At 50.7% G+C, this 25,512-nt stretch overlaps 1 protein-coding gene across 1 annotated transcript in view; it reads right to left on the reverse strand.

Moving 5' to 3' along the window:
• The window catches only part of LOC149325542 (uncharacterized), an 89,553-nt gene that overhangs the window by 54,077 nt on the left and 9,964 nt on the right, over positions 1–25,512 (reverse strand). Inside the window, exon 3 of the mRNA XM_089564330.1 lies at positions 24,463–24,614. Coding sequence (XP_089420456.1) covers positions 24,463–24,614 — 152 coding nt within the window. The remainder of the gene's footprint in view (positions 1–24,462; positions 24,615–25,512) is intronic.

Here is a 25,512-nt window from a genome sequence, read left to right on the forward strand (position 1 = left end):
GACCAGCACGTAGGGCGCGTGAGACGTATCAGAAAGCGACGAAAGGAGAAGACACGGAGAACTAAGTGTGGGGACGCCGAAACTGTGCCCCTTGAGTTCCGCCAGTAGCAGTAGTAGTAAAATTTTATTCACAAAAAGGTAGATAAAGAGGTGAAAATACAGATTTTCGGTGGAGTCCTTATTTTAGGACCCCAGTGTCCACCGCTGTTGCTCGTGCTTGGAATGTCAGATTACGCTGGGTCGCCAAATCAGAGCTGAGCAGAGCAGACTCCCACTGTTCCTCGGATTGATGATTGTCTAGTTCGAGGGGCTTGGCCCCGGAGCAGCCCCATGTTACATGGTATGTTGTTGGAATTCCGCCACACCAGGGGCAGATTCCATCACATCTATCGGGGAAGATGACATGGTATTTGTGTAGGTTAGGAAAGGTGTTCGTCTGTAGTTGTCGCCAGTCCCTCGCCTCTGCCGCCGTCAGCTTACGGTGTGGTGGGGGATAGAGTTGCCTTTGAGTTCGGAGAAGGAGGAGGCGTTCGCCTTAGGCAGAAGGAAGAGGGGTGAGGTCGGGGAGGTTAGTCGCTCGGTTAGTGTATCCTCGGGCTAGACTTTCCGCGGCCTCGTTTCCCTCGAGCCCCTCGTGCCCGGGAGTCCAAGTGATTTGGTGCTTGCACGTGGAGTTTTGAACATTTGGAGTAGTCAGAATGGGAGCTACGGAGTGTGGAAGTCTGCCAGAGAGGAAGAGTCGACCCGCCGACTGGGAGTCAGTAACAATTTTTAGGTCACTTCCCGTGGTATCGCCGTTCTGGATGGCGAGGCTGATTGCAGCAGTTTCTGCTACTGTCGGAGAGCAATTTCGTAGGGAGGCGCTGGCGATGTCCTTGAAATTGGTGTCCAAGACAACCGCTACCGCGTTTGTTACAGTGTGGGTCGGCACAAGAAGACAGTGAAACCCGGTTCTCCGGCCAACCGCCGACCACTGTCCTCCTACCACTTGTTCTCTCGAATACGCGCTCGCGCCTGCTCTTTGTCCTCGCGCCTCTCCTGAGGTAGCACGGCCTCTTCCTCTTTTTCCTTTACAATATACGCTTTCGCGGCGGTCGACCACTCCTTCTCACCGTACCTTGTTTCATAATTTGAGGTCCTTGGTGCAGCTGCTGCAGACACGTTTGCCATTGCACTCGCCATAAAAGCACTGGCCAGCAAATGCACAGCTCCCACATTGCCACTGTCTTGCAGGCTGCTTGTCGAGTCCTCACGAATGGCCGAGTCTCCCGACTTGCCATCTGCAGTTTCGGTGCCACCCTTTTTCTGGATCACGTCATCATATGGGTCTCAGCACACGAATGCCTAGAGGGCAGCTTCAAAGCAGATACCCTAGCTCGTGATTAGACCAACCAAGCGAGGACACACAGCCCTGACATTTACCGCCTTAGACCCAATACTCCCCGCGCCTTGAGACTTACGGCTTAATCGACACATCGACCCCTTCGTCACAAACACCTTGCTTTGCTAGATGACAGCTTGCTCTCTGGAATCCATCTTACTTTCCCCAACCTCCACCATCGCCACCCAGCATTGGATATGAATGCATGCCCATGGTGCGGCGCCACTTCTACATTATTTATGCCACAGGTACATGCACCCAAAATTACAGCATGTAAATCCGCCCAGCATAGCCTTGGAGCAGTGGGAGGTTCAGATGACCAGCGCCACCCTCGAAGACCAGCAGGCCTTGATCACCATCTCCACGGCGTAGTGTCTTGGATGGCAGACTTCAATTGCTTTGCTACAGCCACCTTCTTCCTTCTTTTGCCTTCTCAAAAAGTTTATTAATGCGAAATTATTACTAGGCTGTGTCCGCAAAATGTGTCCGAAGCAGTTTTAGGCAACTCAGAAGACTTAGCGTCAAACGAGTGGTTGTAATCGAAAAAGAATGATGTGAGGATGCTGCGCGAAAAAAATTTGAAATTGGATGAATAGTTAATTAATTAGACCGGAAAATGTTTGAAAAGTGGGCGGGGCCAGTGCAAGCATGGCGCCAAATTTGGAAATGCCGGAAGTGTGGGACTACGTGGCCGGAAGTGTGGGCAGAGCCAACGCGTGGCACCAAATTTGAAAGTCTGGAATGAATACGGAGATGACACGCGGGAGACATGCGGTTAATCGAAATTCAATCAATAATTAATGATTATAGAATGTGCCAAAAGTGATATAAGGTGCATTATTGTGAATAAAGGTCATTTAATCATAAATTAAGGTGAAATAATGTGACCTAAATGTGAAATAATTAAGGTGTATTAAGGTGAATTAAAGTGAATTAACTGTGAATTAAGTTCAATTAAAAATAAAATAGCTGTGAATGAAGTGGTTGATTAAGGAACCAATGAAAAAGAAAACCCCAACTTGAAGTGAGACGGCGTCATTGCTTTCGCATTACTACAGGGCGGGTTACCGCAGTGATTTCAAATTCTTTCCATTCTGCCTTGGCTCTCTGAATAAAGTTCAGCTGCAAGTCAGCTCAGTTTTCATCTCACTTTTATTTTTGCTCGTCTTGAGCGCTATCAGGGCCATCAATGCAATGCCAACTAGCCGAACACAAGACGACTTTCAGTATGTCCCGCAGTATCTGTTGAAGAATAAGCACCATGCTGGCCACCCCGGAACGACAGCCACAGCGGCACCCTAGCGACCATCAGTCATGACCGCGCTGCCCACGGGTGCAGCGCCGATCACGTAGTCTTAAGGCCGGTCGCCATGGGTCCATCCGAGGCACACGAGCGCAGCGCCCACGCGTACCAGCTTACGCCGGAGAAGGTCTGCGCATGCGCGAGGCGCAGACGCGAGCTGGTGCTGGCGCTTGCCAAATATCTGTCCATGGGCGCTATGCTGGAAGGCCCGAGTTTGCTGAAACTTGGAATCTTCCCGAGCTCTGGCGACGCCCTCAGATGAGTGAACTAATGGTAGCAAGACAAAATCCCACCCTCGTCACGCCTCAAACTTCATTGGGTTATCTGGATATATTCCGTGCTTTATCATCACATCGGCGCCACCTCATCGGCTTCTTGGGCGGTCTACAAAGAACGGGTCACGTGAACCAACCGCCGGTGCACTTTTCATTTGTGTGTCGCTCCACCAAGTGCACTGCGTGTGCAATTGGACAAACGAGGTTTGTTGAATTTTATAATGCACTTAATACACCTTTATAAGCATTTTATAGTGTGCAAGATTTGGATTTAAAGCGCTTTGGAGTGATTTATGCATTATTAAATTTTGCTTTGTACCGCGAGGGAACGCTACCAACGCCCGTCATCAGCTGTCCGCCAATGGCGACGAGGTACACGGTCGTCCACTTCTACCTTGAACACCGCTCTGCGTGGCCAGCGCTCCGCGGAGCGCCTCTCGCGGGCGCCTGGGGAACTAGCGCGCAAGCGCAGTGACAGCTGTAGGTGGGGCCTCCGCTGCGTCGTCTGCTAGCGCGGCGGCTCCGCCAAGTTGAGCTTGCTTTGCGGTGAAGCTAACCTTGCTCTTGCTATGCTTCCTATGCGCACGACAATCGAGAGTCCGGCACGGTTCCCGAGAGGCGCAGCAACGGCGCTTGGTTCTGTGCAGCACATGGTATATCGGGGGCAGTTGCTTCTCGTGTTTTATTTTTTTATGCGCTCACAAAAGTAAAGGCTGTCAAGGGAAAAACTTGCTCGATGCCTGAACCAAGTCTCCAAGCTGCGATGACACTTCCACAACTTAGTTGCTCGGCTGCTTCGTGTCGAACAGCCAGAATATTCTCGCGGCTCATACGATTGTTTTGATCAGCTAAAGTTGTGCTCCGCCAAGCCACTGATGAATGCATAATGTCGTAGACATTGATGGAAAGCGAGTATGAACGCTGTAGCAGTGCGCCGGCTTCAACGGCGAAAATTGGGAAAAAGTTGACAGAGAACAAAATAGACATGTTTTATTGTTCATGTGGACAAAAAATGAGAAATTCTAAAGACAAAAGAAGAGAAGGGATGGTTAGAAATGTGCTTTTTAAATTAAATTAGGTAGTTAAAGAAGAATGGCCGTGGCAAACAGCCGGGATGAAAACGAAAGCGCTGACTTTGCGCTGCTATCAATCGCCTAAAAGCGGGTGGCATCTCCGCCAACTTCAATTACCGCCCTCATCCTATCTGGGAGAGAACCGTACAGGGCGTTGCAGAGATCAGCGTTCGCCCTAAGTTCCTCCCAGCGCTCTTGCACGGCAGACCAGAGATTGTCTGACGACAAGCCGTGCAGGCTGCGGGAGCACAAAGCTACTTTTATGTTCCCCCACAAGTTTTCAATAATATTTAAATCCGGGGATTGGGGAGGCCAGTCCAGCACGGCAACTCCACGCTCCTGCAGGAGAGAGGAAGCCAGCCTGGACGTGTGTATAGGAGAGCGATCTTGCTGGAGGATGAAATCCTGCTGTGGGTATACTTCCCCCACAAGGAATGGCAACGCCACATCATCCAGAATGGAGCAGTAGCTCGCGGCCGTGAATCTGCCATCAATCCTCACGAGAGGTCCGAGGCCATCTTTCGTGACTGCCCCCCAAACAGTCACTGAACTCCGCCCACTGGCGGCTACTCTCTGCATGAGTCGTGGCATATACCTGCGGGAAAGGAAGAAGTATAGGTAATTGCCTTCTGTTCGCGCTGGTCACAATAGGAATAAGCACTGAGACAGAAAAAATCATTGTGACTACTCAGAGTCACGGGGCTGGCAGACGACGGACAAAATTGCACGAGACAGAGTTGCGCTGACTGTATGTCTCGTCCTTTCGTCGTCCGTGGTCTGCCAGCGCCGCCACTCTGAGTATATCAAACCAGCTTGCCCAGCAGCATAGCCTGCTCATTGGTACTACTCATAGCTTCTAGTTCATTATAGGTTTGGTGGTTTATTAAAGGCACACTGAGGGCAAAACCTGCTATGGGTTTAAAGTAGGTAAACCGACAGCCGTGCGAAAGGAGCACCAATGTTTCAAAGACCATGTTCGAAGACAATTTGTTCAGTGCCGGTCTCGACACCGGCACTGTCGACACCGGCTGATAGTTTCGCAGGTAGCCAGCGTCTCGTCTACGTGAATTTTCAGGCATGGACCTTGGTAGCACGCCTGCACGTTCATTCAGTTCAAAATATAGGTGACGACGTCCTTTCTGGGTTTATGTAAGGAGTCAACATGACCTTGCGAGAAAATTTTAAAGTCAAATTTAGCGAATATATATATATATATATTGTAGTGAATTACAATGAACGCGCCTGAACTATTATGAATGCGCCTCAGGTTGCCTCGATGGCAGACGAAGAAGTTGACGACGAAGTGTGCCGGCGCGCGGCTCCAGCTCTCTGGCTGTGTAGACTGACTGTGATTTTGCTGCCATCCGCTCAGCTGTTTGGTGAACTGTATTGCTGAGTTCACTAGTACGTGAACCCCCTTTCATTTGGTGGAGGTTGCGGTCGTCTGACGCCCTGGACCTTCGCAGCCGTCTTCTCCCGCCGCTCACAATGCCTAAGGACTCCGTGCCCAGTCCTGCCCCACCCACCCCGACCGTTCTCTGCGCTGGAGCGCTGCGGCAGCGTGATCCCGCTTTCTTCAGTGGCACCGGCGACGATGACGTCGAGGATTGGCTGGCATCGTACGAACGGGTGAGCACACATAACAAGTGGGACGATGCACTGAAACTCAACAACGTCATCTTCTACCTTTCGGACGTTGCGAACCTATGGTTCAGAAACCACGAAGCCGATATCCCCACGTGGTCAGCCTTCAAGTCCAATTTAACTGATGTATTTGGCAGGCCTGCGGTGCGCAAGCTGCGCGCGGAACAACGCCTGCGAAGTCGGGCGCAGCTGCCTGGTGAAAATTTCACCAGCTACATAGAGGACGTTGTGAACCTGTGCACACGAGTCGATGCCTCTATGTCTGAGCGCGCCAAGATTGAGAACATTTTGAAAGGAATCGACGACGATGCGTTCCAGATGCTTCTGGCACGCAATCCCACCACAGTCGCTGACGTCATTACCCATTGTCAGAACTTTGACGAACTTCGGAAGCGACGCATCCTCACCCGTTCTCCGCTCTCGCAGCAAGAATCGCTTGCTTCCCGCACACCTGACACCGACCCGGCGCAACTGTCACCGCAGATAAAGCAGTTTGTTCGGGAGGAAGTCGCGCGTCAGCTCTCGTTGATGCCCTCCAGTCACGACGCTGCGACTCCTCTGGTGGCGCCATTGCAGGAGGTCATCCGCCATGAAGTTGCCGAGGCTATTCCTACTGCACATCCAGTCCCTTCGGTTGCTCCCTTAACCTACGCCGAGGCTCAGTATCCCCAACCATCTCCTATACCCGCCCGGATGACCTACGCAGAAGCAGCGGCGCGCTCCGTGCCCCTGACTGTTCCACCTCGTCAGCCCGTCCTGCGCCCGGCCCCGTCTCTACGACCAGCCCCGGTTTCTTCGCCGTCACCGCAGCGGCTTTACAACCCTTGGCGAACATCGGATAACCGTCCCATCTGTTACTCCTGTGGGTACCCGGGACATGTCGCCCGCCACTGTCGCCGTCGCATGGTGGCATCGCCAACCTTCTCAACCCCTGTGCATTCATCCCAGATGTTTTATTCGGCTTCTCCATCCTCGCCGCTAGACGCGCACGCCCCCGACCGTCGTGCTTACGAGACCCGACGTTCTCCATCACCGCGCCGCCGCTCACTGTCACCAATGCGCCGTCGCCCTCCCTCCGCTGAAGAGGGAAACTAAGATCCGCAGTTCCGGAGGCAAGAACTGCGCGCTGTTCGAAAAGCTCAAGGCCTCCGTTTTCCCCACGCAACGTTCTTCAGGTCATCGTCGACGGACTGCCGGTACATGCGCTTATCGACACTGGTGCCTCAGTATCAGTGATTCACGAAAAACTCTGCCGCCGCTTGCGCAAAGTCACGACGCCATTTACGGGTCTCTCGCTCCGCACCGCTAGTGAACAGTGCATTGCGCCTCTCGCCTCGTGCACAGCGCGAGTCATCATTGACGATATATTGTATCCAGTCGAATTGTTGGTGCTGTCCTCATGCTCACATGACATAATTCTCGGGTGGGACTTTCTGTCACACAACAACGCCGTCATCGATTGCGCCCGCGCTGAAGTTGAATTTTCTCCTTTGTTTGACGAGCTTACTACTGAAACCTCTGCCCCCTTGCCACTCAAGGTCACTATCGCTGAAGATGTTGAGGTAGCGCCGGGAGCATCTGCCCTTGTTTCTCTGTCGTGCCGTGCCGCGTCGGATGACACCGTTTTATTTACGCCGTCTGCTTCCTTTGTACGCCGGAAGAACCTGCCGCTACCTTCTGCTGTCCTCGATGTCCGGCGGGGTATCACGAAGATGCTGCTCTACAATCCATCCCCGTGTGCCCTTACCCTGCTACCTGGTGAGTCCCCTGGCTGCATTCAACCTGTCTGCCTTCTCTCTGCCCTTAATGTCCACGAGGCAGCCAGCGGTCCCTCTCTAAACGCCATGCATTCCGAGCTCGCTACTGAACCTGAGCCTGACGTACTTTTCCGCGCCGCCATCGACGATACTCTTCCGTCCACCTACCGTCAGCAGCTTTCAGCCCTTCTCCACACTTTCCGCTTCGCTTTCGATGCAGCCCATCAGCCTTTAGGCCGTACATCAACCGTGGCTCATCGCATTGAGACCGGCTCCCACCCGCCTTTTCGGCAACGCCCCTATCGCGTGTCTGCGGCTGAGCGTCAAGTGATAAGTGAGCACGTTGAAGACATGCTGCACCGTGGCGTCATCCGTCCCTCTCACAGCCCTTGGTCTTCTCCGGTGGTGCTGGTCAAGAAGAAAGACGGTTCTATCAGATTTTGTGTCGATTACCGGCGACTGAACAAAATTACCCACAAAGACAATTATCCGCTTCCCCGCATCGATGACGCTCTTGACTGTCTCCAAGGCGCCGAGTACTTCTCCTCTCTTGACTTGCGTTCGGGCTACTGGCAGGTCCCGATGGCTGCCGCTGACCGTGAGAAGACCGCATTCGTTACCCCCGACGGCCTTTACGAGTTCACCGTTATGCCATTCGGCCTGTGCAACGCGCCAGCTACATTCGAAAGAATGATGGATAACGTCTTACGCAAGCTGAAGTGGCATACGTGCCTCTGTTACTTGGACGATATCGTTGTCTTTTCGGTAGATTTTTCCACTCACCTCACGCGTCTGCAGCAGGTTCTGACTTGCCTCACCGACGCTGGCCTACAGCTTAATCTGAAGAAGTGCCATTTCGGCGCCCGGCAGCTGACCATCTTGGGTCACATTGTATCTAAGGAAGGCGTTCTCCCCGACCCGGCCAAACTTCGCGCAGTTGCGGAGTTTCCCAAGCCGACAACAATGAAGCAGCTTCGGAGCTTTATCGGTATGTGCTCCTATTTTCGGCGCTTCGTCCGCAATTTTGCGTCGATCATTGCGCCACTCACGAAACTGCTTGGAACCGACAACCACCTGTCCGCTTGGTCCCCCGAATGCGACGACGCGTTCACCACACTGCGCCGTCTTCTTACCTCGCCGCCCATCCTTCGCCACTACGATCCGAGAGCCCCTACCGAGGTGCATACTGATGCAAGTGGCGTCGGCCTCGGAGCTGTCCTGACTCAGCGGAAAGATGGTTATGAGGAATACGTCGTGGCGTATGCGAGTCGGGTGCTCAGCAAGGCTGAATGCAACTATTCCGTTACGGAGAAGGAATGTTTAGTGATTTTTTGGGCACTCATGAAATTTCGACCCTATCTGTACGGCCGCCAGTTTGATGTCGTCACGGACCATCACGCGCTTTGCTGGTTGTCGTCTCTTAAAGACCCGGCCGGCCGCCTCGCCAGATGGGCTCTCCGCCTTCAGGAGTTCGACATCCGCGTTGTATATCGCTCTGGCCGCAGGCACATGGACGCCGACGCTCTATCTCGATCTCCTCTGCCCACCGCCGCTGCATGCTCATCCGTGCCAGAACCCGTCCTCTCGCCTCTTACCACCTCTGATATGCTTGCGGAACAGCGCAAAGACCCGTGGCTTGCGTCGATCATCGACGTCGTGACCAACGCTCACACTGCTGTGCCTTCGCGCACTCTCCGCCGCCAGGCACCCCATTTTGCCTTCCGTGATGGCCTGCTCTACCGCCGTAACTACAAGCAAGATGGTCGACGGTGGCTCCTCGCGATACCTCGCCATTTACGTTCTGAGATCTGTGCCTCGTTTCACGCTGACCCACAATGTGCCCACGCCGGTGTGTTGAAGACGTTTCAAAGAATATCTCAACGTTATTATTGGCGGGGCATGTACGGGTACATTCGTCAATACGTCCGCTCCTGCATCGCCTGTCAGCGACGCAAGTCTCCCGCGCCCCGTACGAGCGGCCCCTTGCAGCCATTGCCGTGCCCGGCTCGCCCATTCGATCGTGTTGGCGTCGACCTCTACGGCCCGCTGCCGTACACGTTATCTGGGAACCGCTGGATAATTGATGGCGTCGACCACCTAACCCGGTATGCCGAGACCGCCGCACTACCCGCTGCGACTGCTCGTGACGTTGCCCGCTTCCTGCTGCACAATTTTGTTCTTCGCCATGGTGCGCCGCGCGAGTTGCTCAGTGATCGAGGCCGTGTCTTTCTTTCGGACGTGGTGGAAGCCCTCCTCAGGGAGTGTCGCATCATTCATCGGACCACCACTGCCTACCACCCTCAAACTAACGGGCTGACTGAGCGCTTTAATCGCACTCTCGGCGATATGCTCACCATGTACGTCTCGTCAGATCAGTCTAACTGGGACGCTGTCCTGCCTTTTGTGACGTACGCATACAATACCGCCACTCAGTCAACCACCGGATTTTCCCCTTTCTGCCTGTTGTATGGCCGTGAGCCGTCCTCCACAATGGACACGGTTTTGCCGTACACTCCGGACGCCTCTGAATGCACGCCCCTTTCCGAACTCGCCAAGCACGCCGAGGAATGTCGCCAACTGGCCCGTTCTTTCACCTCGGACTCCCAAGGTCGCCGAAAGCATGAACACGATGCCCATCAAACTGCGCACGCTTTCTCTCCAGGTTCATTAGTTTGGCTTTGGGTCCCCTCCACTACACCAGGACAGTCTTCGAAATTTCGCCGAGAACATCATGGCCCTTACCGCGTCGTCGAATCAACGTCCCCTGTTAATTATATTGTAGAGCCGCTTACACCGTCTTCGGACTTGCGTCGTCGCGGCCGTGAGCTTGTCCATGTCAGTCGCCTCAAGACTTATTACGACCCGCTCCTCTTGCCATCACCATAGGTCGCCAGGATGGCTCCTCTTCCATCCCGGGGCCATTGTAGTGAATTACAATGAACGCGCCTGAACTATTATGAATGCGCCTCAGGTTGCCTCGATGGCAGACGAAGAAGTTGACGACGAAGTGTGCCGGCGCGCGGCTCCAGCTCTCTGGCTGTGTAGACTGACTGTGATTTTGCTGCCATCCGCTCAGCTGTTTGGTGAACTGTATTGCTGAGTTCACTAGTACGTGAACCCCCTTTCAATATATATATATATATATATATATATATATATATGTAATCGTCGAAGCGTATTGTTTTCATATACAGCTGAGCGCTCAAGGAATTCTTTCATTGACGAATAACTTCAGCTGTAAGGCCTAAGAGCGGTTATGCGAATAATATATGTCAGTAATCGGATTTGGATTTATGGCTTTATGGGAGTCTAACGTGCCAAAGCGACTCATGCTATGAGAGACGCCGTAGTGAAGGGTTGCGGAAATTTCGACCACCTGGTGTTCTTTAACGTGCACTGACATCGCACAGTACACGGGCCTCCAAAATTTCGCCTCCGTCGAAATTCGACCACCGCGGCCGGGATCTACCCGTGTCTTTCGGGCCAGCAGCCGTACGCCATAACCGCTCAGCCACCGCGGTGGCTCAATATGTCAGTAATGCGCCGATTTTTAAACCTGTGTGAATTATTTGGACCCCTATAAATTAACAGATGCCAGCAAGATGGGAAATGTTAAAAAAAATCTTGGCGGACGCTTAACGTACCGTTAAGAGTATAATTCCACAGGATTAAAGATCCCTCGCGCGCGTGCATTACTCTCTTGGCTAGGGACTCTCTACACGCCCAATTGGCCTTTCGTTACTGGCTTGAGTCCAATGATGTTGCAGAAGATGATTCTGGGAGTGTCACTCGCAACCGAAGGCATATTACTCATACCCTGCGCGCAACTTGCCTCATGCCTTGGTTGGCAGGTTATGATGATGTAACAAGGCCACATGACCCCTGTGCACCAATCGAAAGTTTGTGAGAACGTCACAAGGTCATGTGGCCTCAATCGACCAATCAGGAATCTAGCTGTGATGACGTCACACGGTCACGCTATCTTTGCGACCAATCAGCAATTTTCGTGACATGGACGGACGCCGCTTTTTCCTGAGTACGCGGCTTCTAATGCTACTGGATAAAATACTTTTTCTATTTTTCGCGAACATGACGGAGATAATTCTCCAACTACCGCCCTTCGATAATAGCAGTTAAGTACACAGTTACATCCCCCGCTTGAGCTCGACTACAATATCGAACTCCAAACTAACATCAGGGCTAGCTGGTGCTGCGAAATGTAGCGACTGAAATTCACATGCAAGCGAATTTTTTCTGGGAGGGTTACGATCATGCCTATACGTACCGCGTGTTGATGGGGCGCCAAACTCGTGTTCTTTGATCCCACCGTGTAGTGAACGTTGACTCGTCTGTGAAAACCACACGCTTCCAGTCAGCCGCAGACCAGTCAGCGTGCTCTTGAGCGAACTGGAGCCGCTTCGCCTTGTTCTCCGCACGCAGAAGTGGCTTCCTAGCAGCCATTCTACTTTTCAGTCCTGCCTCATAGAGACGTCGCTTGACTGTAGTCACCGAAACATTGTCAAGTCCGAGCTCAGCCTTCACTTCCCGGACTGAAGTGGTCGGCTGGTCTGCTACAGCTGCTACAATCTGCATATCCTGGTCTGCTGTAGTCACCCGGCGACGGGGTTGCCGAGGGGCGTCTTCAATGCGTCCTTCGTTCCTGTACGCCTGAATTATGCGGTTTACTGTAGCAAGAGGACGTTTGGTATTGGCAGCGATAGCACGCTGAGAAAATTCTCTTAAACAGAGATCCACAATACGCCTTCTTTCATCTTCCGGCACTTTCGGCATCGTGGTTCAGTCGTGAGCGAAGAAAGGAATGAAGTGCTGCAGAAAATATTCAGCCACGCTATCGTGCAAAGATGAAAAAAAAATCATACCGCTGCGAACTGCTGATGACGAAGTGTTTATGGGCAAGATAGCACGATTGATACCGTACACTTTCGTCTATTCGGCGACTTCGGAAAAGAACCGCAGGATGCCCAGCGTTAGAATCGCAGTCACCTTTGCTGCTACTTGACAAAAGCGGTAACTTTCAGGGCCGTTCTTAGCTTTCAGCTAAAAAAGATATGACGCACAACCGATATACGGGCCTTCTGCCGCGCGGCGATAAAAAGAGATTGATTTTTCATTCAGCGCCTGCTTGCAGCAGGAACACTCATCAGTCGGGACGACACCAGACACATTCAGATATTTGAAGGTGTTTGAGTGGCTCAAGAAAAAGTCTTCTAATCCGTTCAAGACCACAAGGCGAGCTGACTGCACTCAGTTCGGTGTCAAATTAGCTGTAATGCTATAACTGCCTTCTGAGTTGTAAAATATACTCATCGCCATCCTACAGCGTGTTAAAATTACTCCACGCTGATTGTAAGGTGCACCGATTACCCGGTATGAACTTAACTAAACATTCAATTAGAACGTTTTTTTATCGGTTGGCATGAATAGCACGAAGAAAATTTTTGAAAATGAGTAGCAGTTTAGGGCGGCACTTAGACGAGTTAAATTCCCTAGCGCATAAAGGCCGTGGTGCGGGTAAAACCCGTATTCTATGAGATTTTTTTCCTGAAATTCGCAAGTTATTCATATTCTTGTTGTCAGGCTAGTAACGAATCGAAAGTTTCGCAAATTGAAAGCTCTAAAGTTAGGCCGCACCATAAACTCTTCCCTGGCTTTGCGGCGCCCAACCGGGCTGATGAAAACAATCGCATGAGCCGCGAGAATATTGTGGCTGCTCGGCACGAAGTAGCCGAGCAACTAAGTTGTGGAAGTGTCATCGCAGCTTGGAGACTTGGTTCAGGCATCGAGCAAGTTTTTCCCGTGAGAGCCTTTACTTTTGTGAGCGCATAAAAAAATAAAACACGAGAAGCAACTGCCCACGATACACCATGTGCTGCACAGAACCAAGAGCCGTTGCTGCGCCTCTCAGGAACCGTGCCGGACTCTCGATTGTCGTGCGCATAGCAAGCATAGCAAGAGCAAGGTTAGCTTCACCGCAAAGCAAGCTCGCCTTGGCGGAGCCGCCGCGCTAGCAGACGACGCAGCGGAGGCCCCACCTACAGCTGTCACTGCGCTTGCGCGCTAGTTCCCTAGGCGCCCGCGAGAGGCGCTTCGCGGAGCGCTGGCCACGCAGAGCGGTGTTCAAGGTAGAAGTGGACGATCGTGTACATGTGCAACGCTGTTAAGGATACGGAAGTAGCCCGCAAAAAAAAAAAATAAAGAGAGGTGTGTCACTCCGCGCTGTTCTGTGGCCGTGTGGTCTAACGCGTCGCTCCAGAGAGTCGACAGGCAATGGGAGCGCGTGGGTTCAAATCCCGCATGGTGAAACTTTTCTATCTCACATTTTTTTTTTCATCGCAAGTTGAATTTCGCGTGACTTGAATGAGAAAACACGTTTTGTTCAGAATCGCTTGAATATTATGCCGTGTTCTGAAATGAACTGCATGCATCTGTTCATTTCATGCATACCGCGTTAATGTGAGCTGTCCGAAATTCGTTGTCAATGAGCTCGCACCGGCTTTTGGTCAGCAGTGGCGGTTATCGTTTAGATGCAAGTGAGAGGTTTGTGCGAAAGATGACATTCATTCGTCGGATTTAATGAATTAGCACAATGGAGAGTGCTCTGCAGTGGCTCGATTAACAAGTGGCCATCTGCAGCTTTCGATTTCGCCGTTGCCGAGGAGCCCACTTTTTTTTTCTGGGCCTCTCTTACGGTACCTGGCATGTTATGAATTATTCTGTGGAACCGGTTAGCGGCTGATCCAGTCTTCGCCAAAAGAGTCTGGGACCGACTTTGGCACTGTGCTGTAGAGTAGCCCAAAGGACTTGGCGAGAACAATTATTTTTTACTGATTGCAATGTTCAATGCATAATGTGCCTTCCTCGTGAAATAGTTGGCCTTCACCATGTCAGGGCTGGACTAAGAAGGGGCCTTTACGCCAATGTAGGTTCCGTGGACGCATCCCACGACGTCTGTGATGCCGCCGCGCAGAAGGAAACGCTCCTCAACATACGCACGCTCGGCCGCAGTCGTTGGCAAAGCGAGCCACCGCTTCTGCACAGCCGCGTCGATAAGCGCGTCGGAGACGTCCCTCACAGAGCGGCTCACAGTGCTTTATTGTCGTCCAATAAAGCGGTCTGCGCCGACGCTCCCCTGGAAGCTCCCGGTCGCGAAGAACCGGAGGGCGCAGAGGACTTGCTCTTCGACCGAAAGCGAATGAGGCCCGGTACGCACTCTCCGCAGGCGTGGGTCGTCGCCTAACTATTTACACAACCATGGTACCGATTTTTTTGAGAGGCGAAAATGTCGCTGGAATTCGTCGTCGGCCAAGGCAGTAAACGGGTCCAGCCTGCCGTACTGACATTTACCCTCAGAGGAAGCGATTACCCAGGCTGCTGCTGCTGCCGCCATGACAGTCCCGAGATGAATTCGGGGCACTTCACCGTTCACGAGTTTAGCTCCGAGTTCACCTGTCAATCAAAACCATTGGTCACGCCCCCGGCGTGCCGTACATAAATTATAGGCGTACGCGCTATGGGTGGGCCACTTCCAACATCCCTGCCGGCTACAGGTATGCTGCGCGGCTGTGCTGATTGCTGACAGACATCGACGATGTTGACCATCGAAATATAACAGGCAAAACGGACGTCATCGCAGATAAACCTAAGCACCTCTGCGAAGGAGACGCAACGTGACGAAAGCCGCTGATTTCTTCGTTCGCATACCAAGACTGCACAACACTATAGCCTGTTGCAACCACGTAAGACACAGCACAACGCTGACGGCGCGTCACACCTGCTTGCAAGGCGTCAAACACGGAGCGCGACGACGAACCGGTGCTTGGAGCACGTCCTACTCCAACAACATCGCATCACAGGTGTTTGGCTTGGCCGTCCTTTCACCGGTGATAAAGCTCAGCATCAATGTGTCAAACACATCTGGGATCGACAAACGATCGCTGCTCCAGACCCAGTGCAATAAAGTGTTTGTAATTTCCAGCACGCAAGCACTGCGTACTTCACAACCGTAACACCTTTCTCTGTTATAAGTCCGATTCCATTATTACAAACAGGATCCCTCACCTGCCCGAATGATATTAATGCGATGTCCCTGCGGTATACAACGGCGATCGACGTTAGTGACCAAACCAGTCCGCAAAACCTTGAAGTGCGCGACGTTAACAATTACTACGCAGATAAGCGCGCCACCCCCTTCACAGCTTTTAGTCAACGTCTGATGACATAGGATGAGTTGTGTCGCTGGGTAGCACGCTGTTCGCATCCGCAGTGCACTAAAGGGGTGTAACACACAATAGGCATACGTAGTGAATCATTGAATACAGCCAAACAGCATTTTTTTTTCTCACACCTAGTCACAGCCGCTCGCACGGCCAATTTCTACCGCTGAAATTCACCAAGAGCGTACTAAAAGCAATGGTTGGCCATAGCGGGGAGCGGCAGCGGCCGTAGCAGCGGAGAGCTCCACCTGAGGTCACTGCAGAGAGCAGCAGTGACGCGGGGGTGTAGTGAAGTTCAGTTTTTTGCTTTTGTTTATTATGCAAGTCAGAAGATGCATGACTGCTATATTTTGATATACGACACAATAAAATATATTATCGCAATGGCCGAAAAATAAGAACGATTCAGCGTGTAGTAGTTGCCCAGTCTTTCCAGTCGAAGGCAGCGCTACCGGCGGCGTATCAGCGCAGGAGCTCTCTCGTTTTCGGCACGGTGGGCTGCCGCTCTAGTTCGTATGCAAGCCACGCTGCAAGCAATGACCTCACTATCGCCTCTAGCGGCAGAAAGTGTCAAATCTTTGTTAATTTCCTAAAGCTATGCTTTTAAACAACGCTTCATTGGATTCAGATTTTAAAATACATTTGGAAATGAACAAAATGTTCATATTATCTGTTGCCTTCTACGTATCCGAGAGAAGAAAAAGGGTTGATACAACAGTGCGCCTAGTGCGCACTGTTCGTCTTCGGAAATGGAGAGACAGAGCCTGAAAGAGAAGACACGCCTTTGACGCGCCCGAAAAGGCGTGTCAAACAGCTAGCGGCGAGTGTGCAGATAGATAGCAGAGAAGTCACGATTTCGCGATTGCTGATATGGCGCTGATAACTTCAGGTAGCGCTGCGGCCTGGTATTGCGCAGTGTATTGTGTTTGAAGTGTGAAACAGGCGCGCAGGGTGCGCTTGTATCGCCTTTACGTGGCTTTATCTCTACATTTTATTGTCCGCTGCCTGCGCACGTTCCGCGCTATCTTCGGTCACTGACTGCCGTCATCGCAAACTCGGATGAAACTCGGGAGAGCGCCAAACTCGGGCCTTCCGGCATAGCGCCCCTTTTACCCTTTTATTGGTCCTCTCAAAAAAAGAGGTAAAAAAAACATAAAAGAAAGAGAGAGGATGCCTGGACCAGCAATGCTTTGCCAGGCTTAACGCCAATTCAAAATAAATGAAAAATAACTAAATGTTTCAAAGAAGAAAAAAAAATTAAGCGAAAAACAGAGCATAAAAAAAAACTCATAAGAAAAGAAAACAAAAGTCTCGTCATAGTAAGTTAGACGGTGCCGGAAGTAGCTCGCTGGTTTGATGTAACCAATCAGAGGACGAAGTTCTGTCGGCAGCCGGTACCACCCTTCGCGCCGTTTTATTTGCTGAGCTGTCCTGAGCGCAAGTACCAGCGACAAGAGGCGACAGGCCATCTAGTTGCGTATGTTTTCGGGCGCTGGTCCCAGCGCTGCGCTCGTGCGCCTCGGATGTGTCCATGGAGATGGGCCTTGATTCACACAGATCCGGCTTGTGACAACAGCCCTGGAAGTCGCCGAACGCCACCGGCTCATGGCCACTTAATGGGGCTACAACCCCACACTATCTGCTGCTTTTATCGACGGAAGTAAGGTTTATCCTGCTCCTCCTCCATGGCATTAACTCAGAGAGAGCTGCTCGGCGCAGACCCACGTAACTCTCTCTACATGACGTCATCGCGAGCCTCCTCGAACATAAGACGACGAGCTTCAATCTCAGTTTCACACTCCCAAAAAAGAAATAACTAAACATGCATGTAAGAGAATTGGAGGGCGATTGTGGAGCGCGAAAGTGTGTTGCAGCGCTGCCAGTGTTCCACGGAACGCCATCGCCCGTTCGGCGCGACGCCTTGCCCGTTGAACAAGTCTCGAGGCGACCTCTCAAAACAGCCCATCCGCAGCAGCAATTTACCGCCGCGCAGAGATCGAGAACGGGCTGCAGTGACGCTACTCCCTGAATAGGCCTTTCCGCGTCGCCGTGGCGATGGTGATTTTAGATGACAGGAAAGGCGCAGTAACTGCTTCGCACATTGGTGGACACCTCAACTACGCTGTGAGAGAAGCGAGGAAGTTTTTAGTGAAAGAGAACGCCAGTGCATATTGATGCGTTGAGCGGAGTGTTAGTTGTGTTCGATGTGACATCCGGTCGCCCAGAACCCAAGCTCCCTGCAGGGCAAGGAGCGACGTGGTATGTCAGGTGGCTGCAACACCAGCAATTCTCCTTCACTCGAAGGTCAAACTGCGGCGACGATGACCTTGGCTTGACGAGGCGAGCGAAGCGGAAAGCGTAATCATCTAAGGATATTTTCCGTTAAGCGAGCACTGCCCCTGAGCCAATCGCCCTAACTGCTTTCATAATACGATCAGAAAAATCTAAAGACTCATTAATGGTAGCGTGGCTACCCACAAGCAGCGGCTTAGCATGTACCGCAAAAAGAAACATCCAACCATGTCTGCCTACTTAAGTTTTACAAATCGATGCAGTGGCCTACCTGATCTGAGTGGGAATAAAATAAAACATCCCTGATCACCGCGGTGACTCGCACTGGGGGAATGCGAAAGCATTGACACCTCATTCGCACATGTCGTCTCTCTTTGCTTCACTTGGGACTCTTTTCCCCTCTCTACTTCACTAAGAACTCTTTGCCTCTCTTACTTTACTCGGGATTATTTGCCTCTCTTATGCTAATCGACACAGTTCAATGTGTTTTTGCACTATTAATGCCAAACTTTGCTTGGCTATATTCGCGGTTTCATGTCGGGTGAAGTGGACGAAAGACATGACCACAGGTTCTGGCGTCGTTCTATAGTGTTATGCGTAGAAAAATGACTGCCTGAGATAGAAGATGACATAGTGTCGCTCCGTGCCGAATTTCGTGGATGTGTAGTAATTGGTTAATTAATTAGAGGCAAAATACTTAATTAGCCAGCGAAATAGCCACCTATGTCGATATAGTGGGTGGCCGTGAAAGCCACCTGGGACGTCAAAATTGTGAGAAAATGCGCAACCATGCTGGAGAAGGTTTGAAGTAGATGAAAGGGTGAAATGAACATGAGTTATTCAAAGAGAAAAAAATATTGTTGATGTAGAGTAATTATAGGCGAAATTTCTGCCGTCAAAACAGCCAGGGACGTTGATATAGTGGGAGGACGTTGGAGCAGCCTCGGATATCGAAATAGGTTAAAACGTAAAAAAAGGTTAAAAAAGAGTAAGACTCCCAAGTAAAGCAGAGAGAGGCGACAGGTGTAGAACACTTTTTATTGCGCATAAGATCATCAAAACACAAGACATATATATGTATAAATTACTTTCCACTTACAAAAGGGCCCTTAAAGGCACCTTAAATTTGTTTTTAGACTTAGCACAACTAAAACCTCCTTTGAGTAATTACTGTCTTCGTAATCAGTCACCTTGGTTGGTTCCAGCATCACGAACTAATTACGGCATAATGATGACTCAACACACGTTACCAACAATACTTAATCACTGTGATACACTACAAATTGATATTGCACAACTACCTCATAAACGTATCACCGAATTATTCATACAAAAGTCGTTTACTACCATCGTTACATAATGTATTAATGTCTTATCCAAGTTTGTTTTCCAGTTATGGTATTTCTGATGTGTGCATTTTTGTTTGTTTCCCCTGTATTTAGCATGTTTATTTTTCTGACCACTATGTGCCAAACCAGATTTTTGTTTCCGCATGCAAGTGCATTGTTCGTCGCTGGTAATGGGTGTTGGGTGACTGGAGCTCAGTCAAGCCGCAACGAAGCGGCTTTTTCTCCAGTCACCTTTTTTCGCTGTACAATGTATGCGAAAATAAAGACTGATTGATTGATTGAACAAGCATCAATGATTTCGCATTCCCCCAGTGCTAGTCAGGCAGTGATCTCTAACGTTTGTTTTTCAAGTCTTCCAGTTTCTTTCTCCGACTATTTTAACGCCTTCTCGTTATGTAGACGTTCAAGCATATTGTGACGTCTAAGCGCTTGTCCTGTCGTTTGTGAAGTTCATATGTTGAATATTTAAACTTCACCTCGAAAGTGAAGTTTAATTGGCGAACTTACTTGGGCTATTGGCTGTTAAGAACAGTGGAGAGTAAATGGCGCGATTGCCCCATACGAAATGCGGCGACGATAGGGAGGTCGGGACTGTAGGCTTGATGTTCCGCCAGAATCTCCATGTCATTATCATAGCTGTGGCACGGTAGATGGTGCCCTGCACAGAAACGTCAGGGGCAGGGACGCAAGCAGCCACGGGGTGGCAGTACTGTCCATAGTGATGGGGCGGACATGAGCCTAGGTCAATGCGCGAGTACGGTCAGGTGTGCTTACGGTGACAGCGTTGTTAGTGAGGTGAATGCGCACTTGGTAAGCAGCCACATTCTGATGTTTGTCTTCTTTGGCAGCTTTCGAGATGGCCACAGCCAGCCTGGCGAGGCCGACTACCAGGAGCTCTAAAGGGCATTGTGGGCGGAGGACTACCTTGAGGTCTTCGGGAGGTAGGCTGGGAAGCGGGCGCTTCCGGGTGAGTGCAGTACGGCAGCCTTTTGTCGTGCAGCAGGCGACAGTGAAGTGGCCGCGTCTGGTGTGGACATGGCTATGGGTTGAGTTTGGTCTGGCGGACTCGGTCTATGATAGCGTCGTTGCATTTCAAGAGCGATCCGCGTGCCAACGTTCAGTACGGCATCTGTGATCGGTTCTCCCTCAACGGCAGAGGGCATGTTGAGGAGCAGGTGGTCGGCGGCGTGACGCAGCGTCGGAGCTGCGAGGGAACGCCGGAGGAATCGTGGCGACCGTGGTTCAAGCAGCGTTGACCGGCGTGGCGCAGCAAAAGAATTCCAAAATTTAGACGAGTTGTGCTTGCCTGGGGGCTGAGGGTGACCCCGACGGGTCTTGGTTAGGAGTCCAGCATCGAGGAGAAAATTCAAGGGCGCAGGGGCCTTACAGGGAAATTGTGCCAAGAAGAAAACGGAGCGCTAGAGGTGCTCGTCCGTTCCTCTCGAGACGCGCCCAAGAAAAAAACTCTAGTTTGGAAGAAAGACGACGCTCTTCGATTCTGCGTTGATTACCGCCGCTTGAGCAACATAACAAAGAAGGACGTATACACCCTTTCCCGTATCGACGATACACTGAACCGGTTCCGCAAAACCAAGTATTTCTCAACGATGGACCTCAAGGGCAGTGACTGGCAAATTTATGTCGATCAAAGTGATCACAAGAAGACCGCATTAATCACTTCGGATGGCCTCTTAGAGTTGAAGGTGATGCAATTTCGTCTGTGTTCAGCACCAGAGACGTTCCAGCGGGTAATGTATGCAGTGCTAGTAGGCCTGCAGTGTCATATGTGACTGGTATATTTAGATGCTGTCGTTGATTTCGTCTCAATCTTTGAACAGCAGCTAAAAAGGTTTCGCACAATACTAGACGCATTCAAGTCGCCCGGCCTCACCTTGAAAGCACAGAAGTGTCCCTTTTGCAGCGCCACATCACATCTTTAGCAGGGAGGGAGTACGTCCAGACCCGCAGAAAACAGCTTCTATCGCGCTGTTCTGAACCTGCGTCCGATGAGAAAGCTGTGAGCAGATTACCCGAACTCTGCGCATATTAGCGAGATTTGTCGAGAACTTTTTGCGCATCACCGAGCCTTTGACCCAACGGACAAAAGCAGATGTGTTATTTAAAGGGGAAGCGCCGCAAGCGGGAGCCTTCAAGAAACTTCAGCGTCATTTACAGTCCGCACCGATTCTCGTGTACTTCGATGAAAACGCCGAAAATAAAATTCATACTGACGCAAGCACCGTGAGCCTAGGCGCCATCTTCGTTCACAAAGCTGACGGACTGAAGAAAGTAGTCGCATACTCTAGCTGTTCCCTGTCCAAGGCAGAGGCTAAATTTTCGACAACTGAGAAGGCGTGCCATGCCATCATCTGGGCTAGGTCGAAATTCGCTCCTACATCTACGGATGACCATTCAATGTGGTCAGCGGTCACCACGGACTGGGCTGGCTGGCGAGTTTCAAGGACCACCCCCACCCCCTGCCCCCGCCGCCTCGCTCGATGGAGCCTGCACCTCCAGGAGCTTGACGTCACTGTCGTCTACAAGTCCGGACGCAAGCACTCTGACGCCGAATGCCTGTCACGAGCCCCTGTAGATGCACTGTCGCCGGACGACAATAAGGTCGCCTTCCTGGGACCCATGAGCTGCAGCTGTTTTGCGCTGCAGCAACACTCGAACCGAGACCTAAAGTGCCTCATCGAGTATCACACCACGACTCGTTCAAGCAAGGATTGTCTACGTTCTGTGTGCAAAATGATCTCTTCGTTCAGAAGAATTTCGCAGTGAACTAAAGTCTACCTCCTTGTTGTACCTGCGAGTCTGCACGTAGAAGTTCTTCAGTCTTTACACAACGAACCGACAGCTAGACATTTCGAGCTGCTCGCATGCTCCGCCGCATATGCGACAAGTATTACTAGCTCCGACTTCTGCCGATGTCGCACATTACGTGAAAACCTGCCGAGATTGTCAGCAACGGAAGACCCTTTCCACCCGACCAGCAGGATTTCTGACCCCTATTGAGGCTCCTTCAAGACCATTCTAGCAGATCGGCATAAACAATCTTGGCTCTTTTCCCAAGTCAACCACTGGATATAAGTCGATTATTATAGCGGCCGACTACCTGATCTCTACGCCGAGGCAAAGGTCCTACCGAACAGAGCAGCAGCAGAAGTTGCCAAATTTTTCTTGCAGTGCATTCTCCTGCGACATGGCGGCCTCGATGTGCGTATCGTGAACAGGGGAGCAGCATTCACGGCGGAACTGACGCAAGCCATCCTGCGTTACAGACAAACCAGCGACCGGAGGACAGGTGCATAACATCCGCAGACCAATGAACTAATCGAGCGCCTCAGCAAACCATCGCCGACAAGCTCGGTATGTATGTCGACGCCGAACACAAAACATGGGACGTCATGATGCTTTACATCGGCTTCGCCATCAACTCCGTAGTGCAGGAGACCACGCAGATGAGGCCCTTTAAGCTCGCCCATGGCAAGGATGCCGCGACCACGGTAGACGCCGTGCTGCCCAACGTTGCCGATGAACATATCATGGAAATCGCCGCCAGCTTTCAGCGCACAGATCAAAGATTAGCAGCGAACCGACGCGTTTCCACTGTGGATTTTTATTCTGCACAGTCCGTTTTGTATATTTTTAATCACTGTTTTAAAGCCTCGGGTCGGTAGTTCTTTGAGCAGAGTAATGCTACTAATGTTTATAGTGTGTTCATTCTTCAAAGCTACCGGCATGCCGCTATGCCTCTTTGTTTGCGATGTAAGACTTGACCAGATTTAGCTCCATTGATCGCATCCACTCAGTGCTAAGTCTCTGTTGTTCCAGACTGTTGCAGTAACTTAGTTCACTATCAGCTTTAAATTGAGCAGAGCCGAGAACGGGGGCATTCTGTTCGACGACCGCCGAGCACGTTCACTGTTATGCCGCCGCCAAGTGATTCAGTCCCTTGTGGGCACGAGGCAGCCCAAATAAATTTCTGTTATGATGCCATTTTGGCTGTTGCTCCTTTCCGGTTTGCAGTCACCACTACCTGACAATATAACTCTCCGCGCTGATACAACTCTGCGCAGTGGCACAGGAGCGAAAATTTGAGAGGAGGGGTGAAGGATTATTTGCAAAAGCATAAAATTAGTCGGATATTGCCTTTGGCTCGACATGTCTGTCATTTCTGGTATGCAAATGGCATCGTCCAATTTTTAACAAGTACGTGCAAGATGATTAAGAGCAAGGGAGAGGCAGGGTAGGAATCCAGGCATAGCAGACGAAATACTTCTCCGCAGAGAGGAAAGGGTACAAGGAGAGTGGAAGAGAAGAGAAAGATAAAGAAAAAGCATTCCTTTGTTACTGTGCGACCAGGAAACATTAACTTTTACCCATTTTCTGAGCAGCCTAACTGAGCGCATGTCCACTGGACGTGACGGGCCAACTGGTTTAGTTTAAAGGCTTTTTTAGACGCCTCTCGAATGCTGTAGGACGTGAGCATTTCATGGGGAAGTCGTACTGACTATAAACATAACAGAAAAACAAAATAAAGCCCACACGTTTTGAACACGCATCCGCCACTCAAATGTCTGGCTTTTGAAACATCACAGCGCTTTGGTGGCGTTCCTGAACACACGATGAATGAGAAATTGCTTGTGAATTCAACAGGTAACAATGAAAAACAATCAGCGAACCTTGTCATTGTGCTATTGTAATTAGTAAATGATAAACATGTCTCGTGCCTCCCGGAAACGTTCCAAAGCTTAAATAAAGTGAATACCTTAATTGCCTTCACTTCGCCTCTAGATAACGCGGGTGATGCCTGGCGATGGGCCAGACTTGATATCAGTGACTTGAGTGCATTTCGTAAACCAGAAGATATCGTACAGCCTTCTACACATTTGCCTAGAACTTTCGAATGACACTTTGTACTGTAAACTGGCGTCGTTCACGAGCGGCTTTTACCTCGAAACAACACTTTATCATATATGCATCTACACCTCGATCATGATATGCTTACGGTCTGTTATAAAAGGGCATCGACCTCGGGAGGCTGCGAAAAATGTACAAACGCCGCAGACTGCTCACAGCTGGAGTGCTCTAGGTATGTGGGTTGGCGCCTGTACTCCATCGTGAATGGAACTAAGGCATCGTACTTACTTTTGTGTGCCGTGATGGCCCTTGAATTTAAGGACGTAGGTAGCCTCTTTCTTTCTCATGTCGAGATGAGTGAGTTCTCCCGTCAGGCACTCGAAATTAGCGTCATTGTCAAAGTCAGAGATGGCAACAACTTCCGGCAGGAGCGCCAACACCTAGAAAATGGACCAGCTGGTGAATATGTATTCAGTAAGGCCACTGCCAAAATAAAAAAGGCAACAAGTGCTGCTGAAATCATTTAATACTTCGTGAAGGAGTATTGTTGCTAAGAAAGAGCCTTTCAGTAAGTACTGTAATAAGAGAGTAATTACTTATTGGCATCAACCCAAGCGCAGCCGTACGGCTACAGAGGACCATTACTTAAAGCTTCCGCAGAAACATCGTAGGTATCGAAAAATTCGTCGTTGTCTGAGGTCCGAACCCGGGATCAGCACTTCGGCGGAGCGTTCGCTTCACCATCTGAGCTAACCGGGGAGGGGGGGGGGGGGGGGGGGGGAGGCCAGCATGCTGTAGGGCCGCAGGCAATCGACGAAACACTGACCAGCACTTTTCCTACTTCGATTTATTGATCAATGCGCTCTCGCCGTACCTTTGCCAGTCGTTCCAGTTAGCTTAGTTGGTGAATTGACTGGCTCGGTGAAGCGGTGGTCCAGGGTTTGAGCCCCTGACCAGGATGAAATTTTCTTTAAAGATGACGTTTGTGTGAAAGCTTTATAGCTTTCCATTGTGTTAGTACGGCTGCACTTAGGTGCGTGCCAATCAGTAATTACTATCTTATTAAAATATACTCCACCTTCGGGGATTTCTATAAATATTTGACCTAAGTAAGTACTTCTGCTAATAGACACTAATCTCACCTTTTCTTGGTGCGTCGCTCTTCTAGCTGTTTTAGTTGGAAGCAGCTTTCGACAGAGAATAAAAATTATTAGATTGGAAAGAATATAGAAAATCTCGCAAAAGTGCAAGTGAAATCTTCCGCTGGCCATAGCAGTGCCCATAAAGCTACAATGCAGCGACACTTTTTGTGGTAGGTTTTACGGAAGGTTTTATGCC

This window comes from Amblyomma mixtum, chromosome 10 (genome assembly GCF_055824585.1).
Source record: "Amblyomma mixtum isolate Tamu chromosome 10, ASM5582458v1, whole genome shotgun sequence".
In the NCBI taxonomy this organism is placed as follows: domain Eukaryota; kingdom Metazoa; phylum Arthropoda; class Arachnida; order Ixodida; family Ixodidae; genus Amblyomma; species Amblyomma mixtum.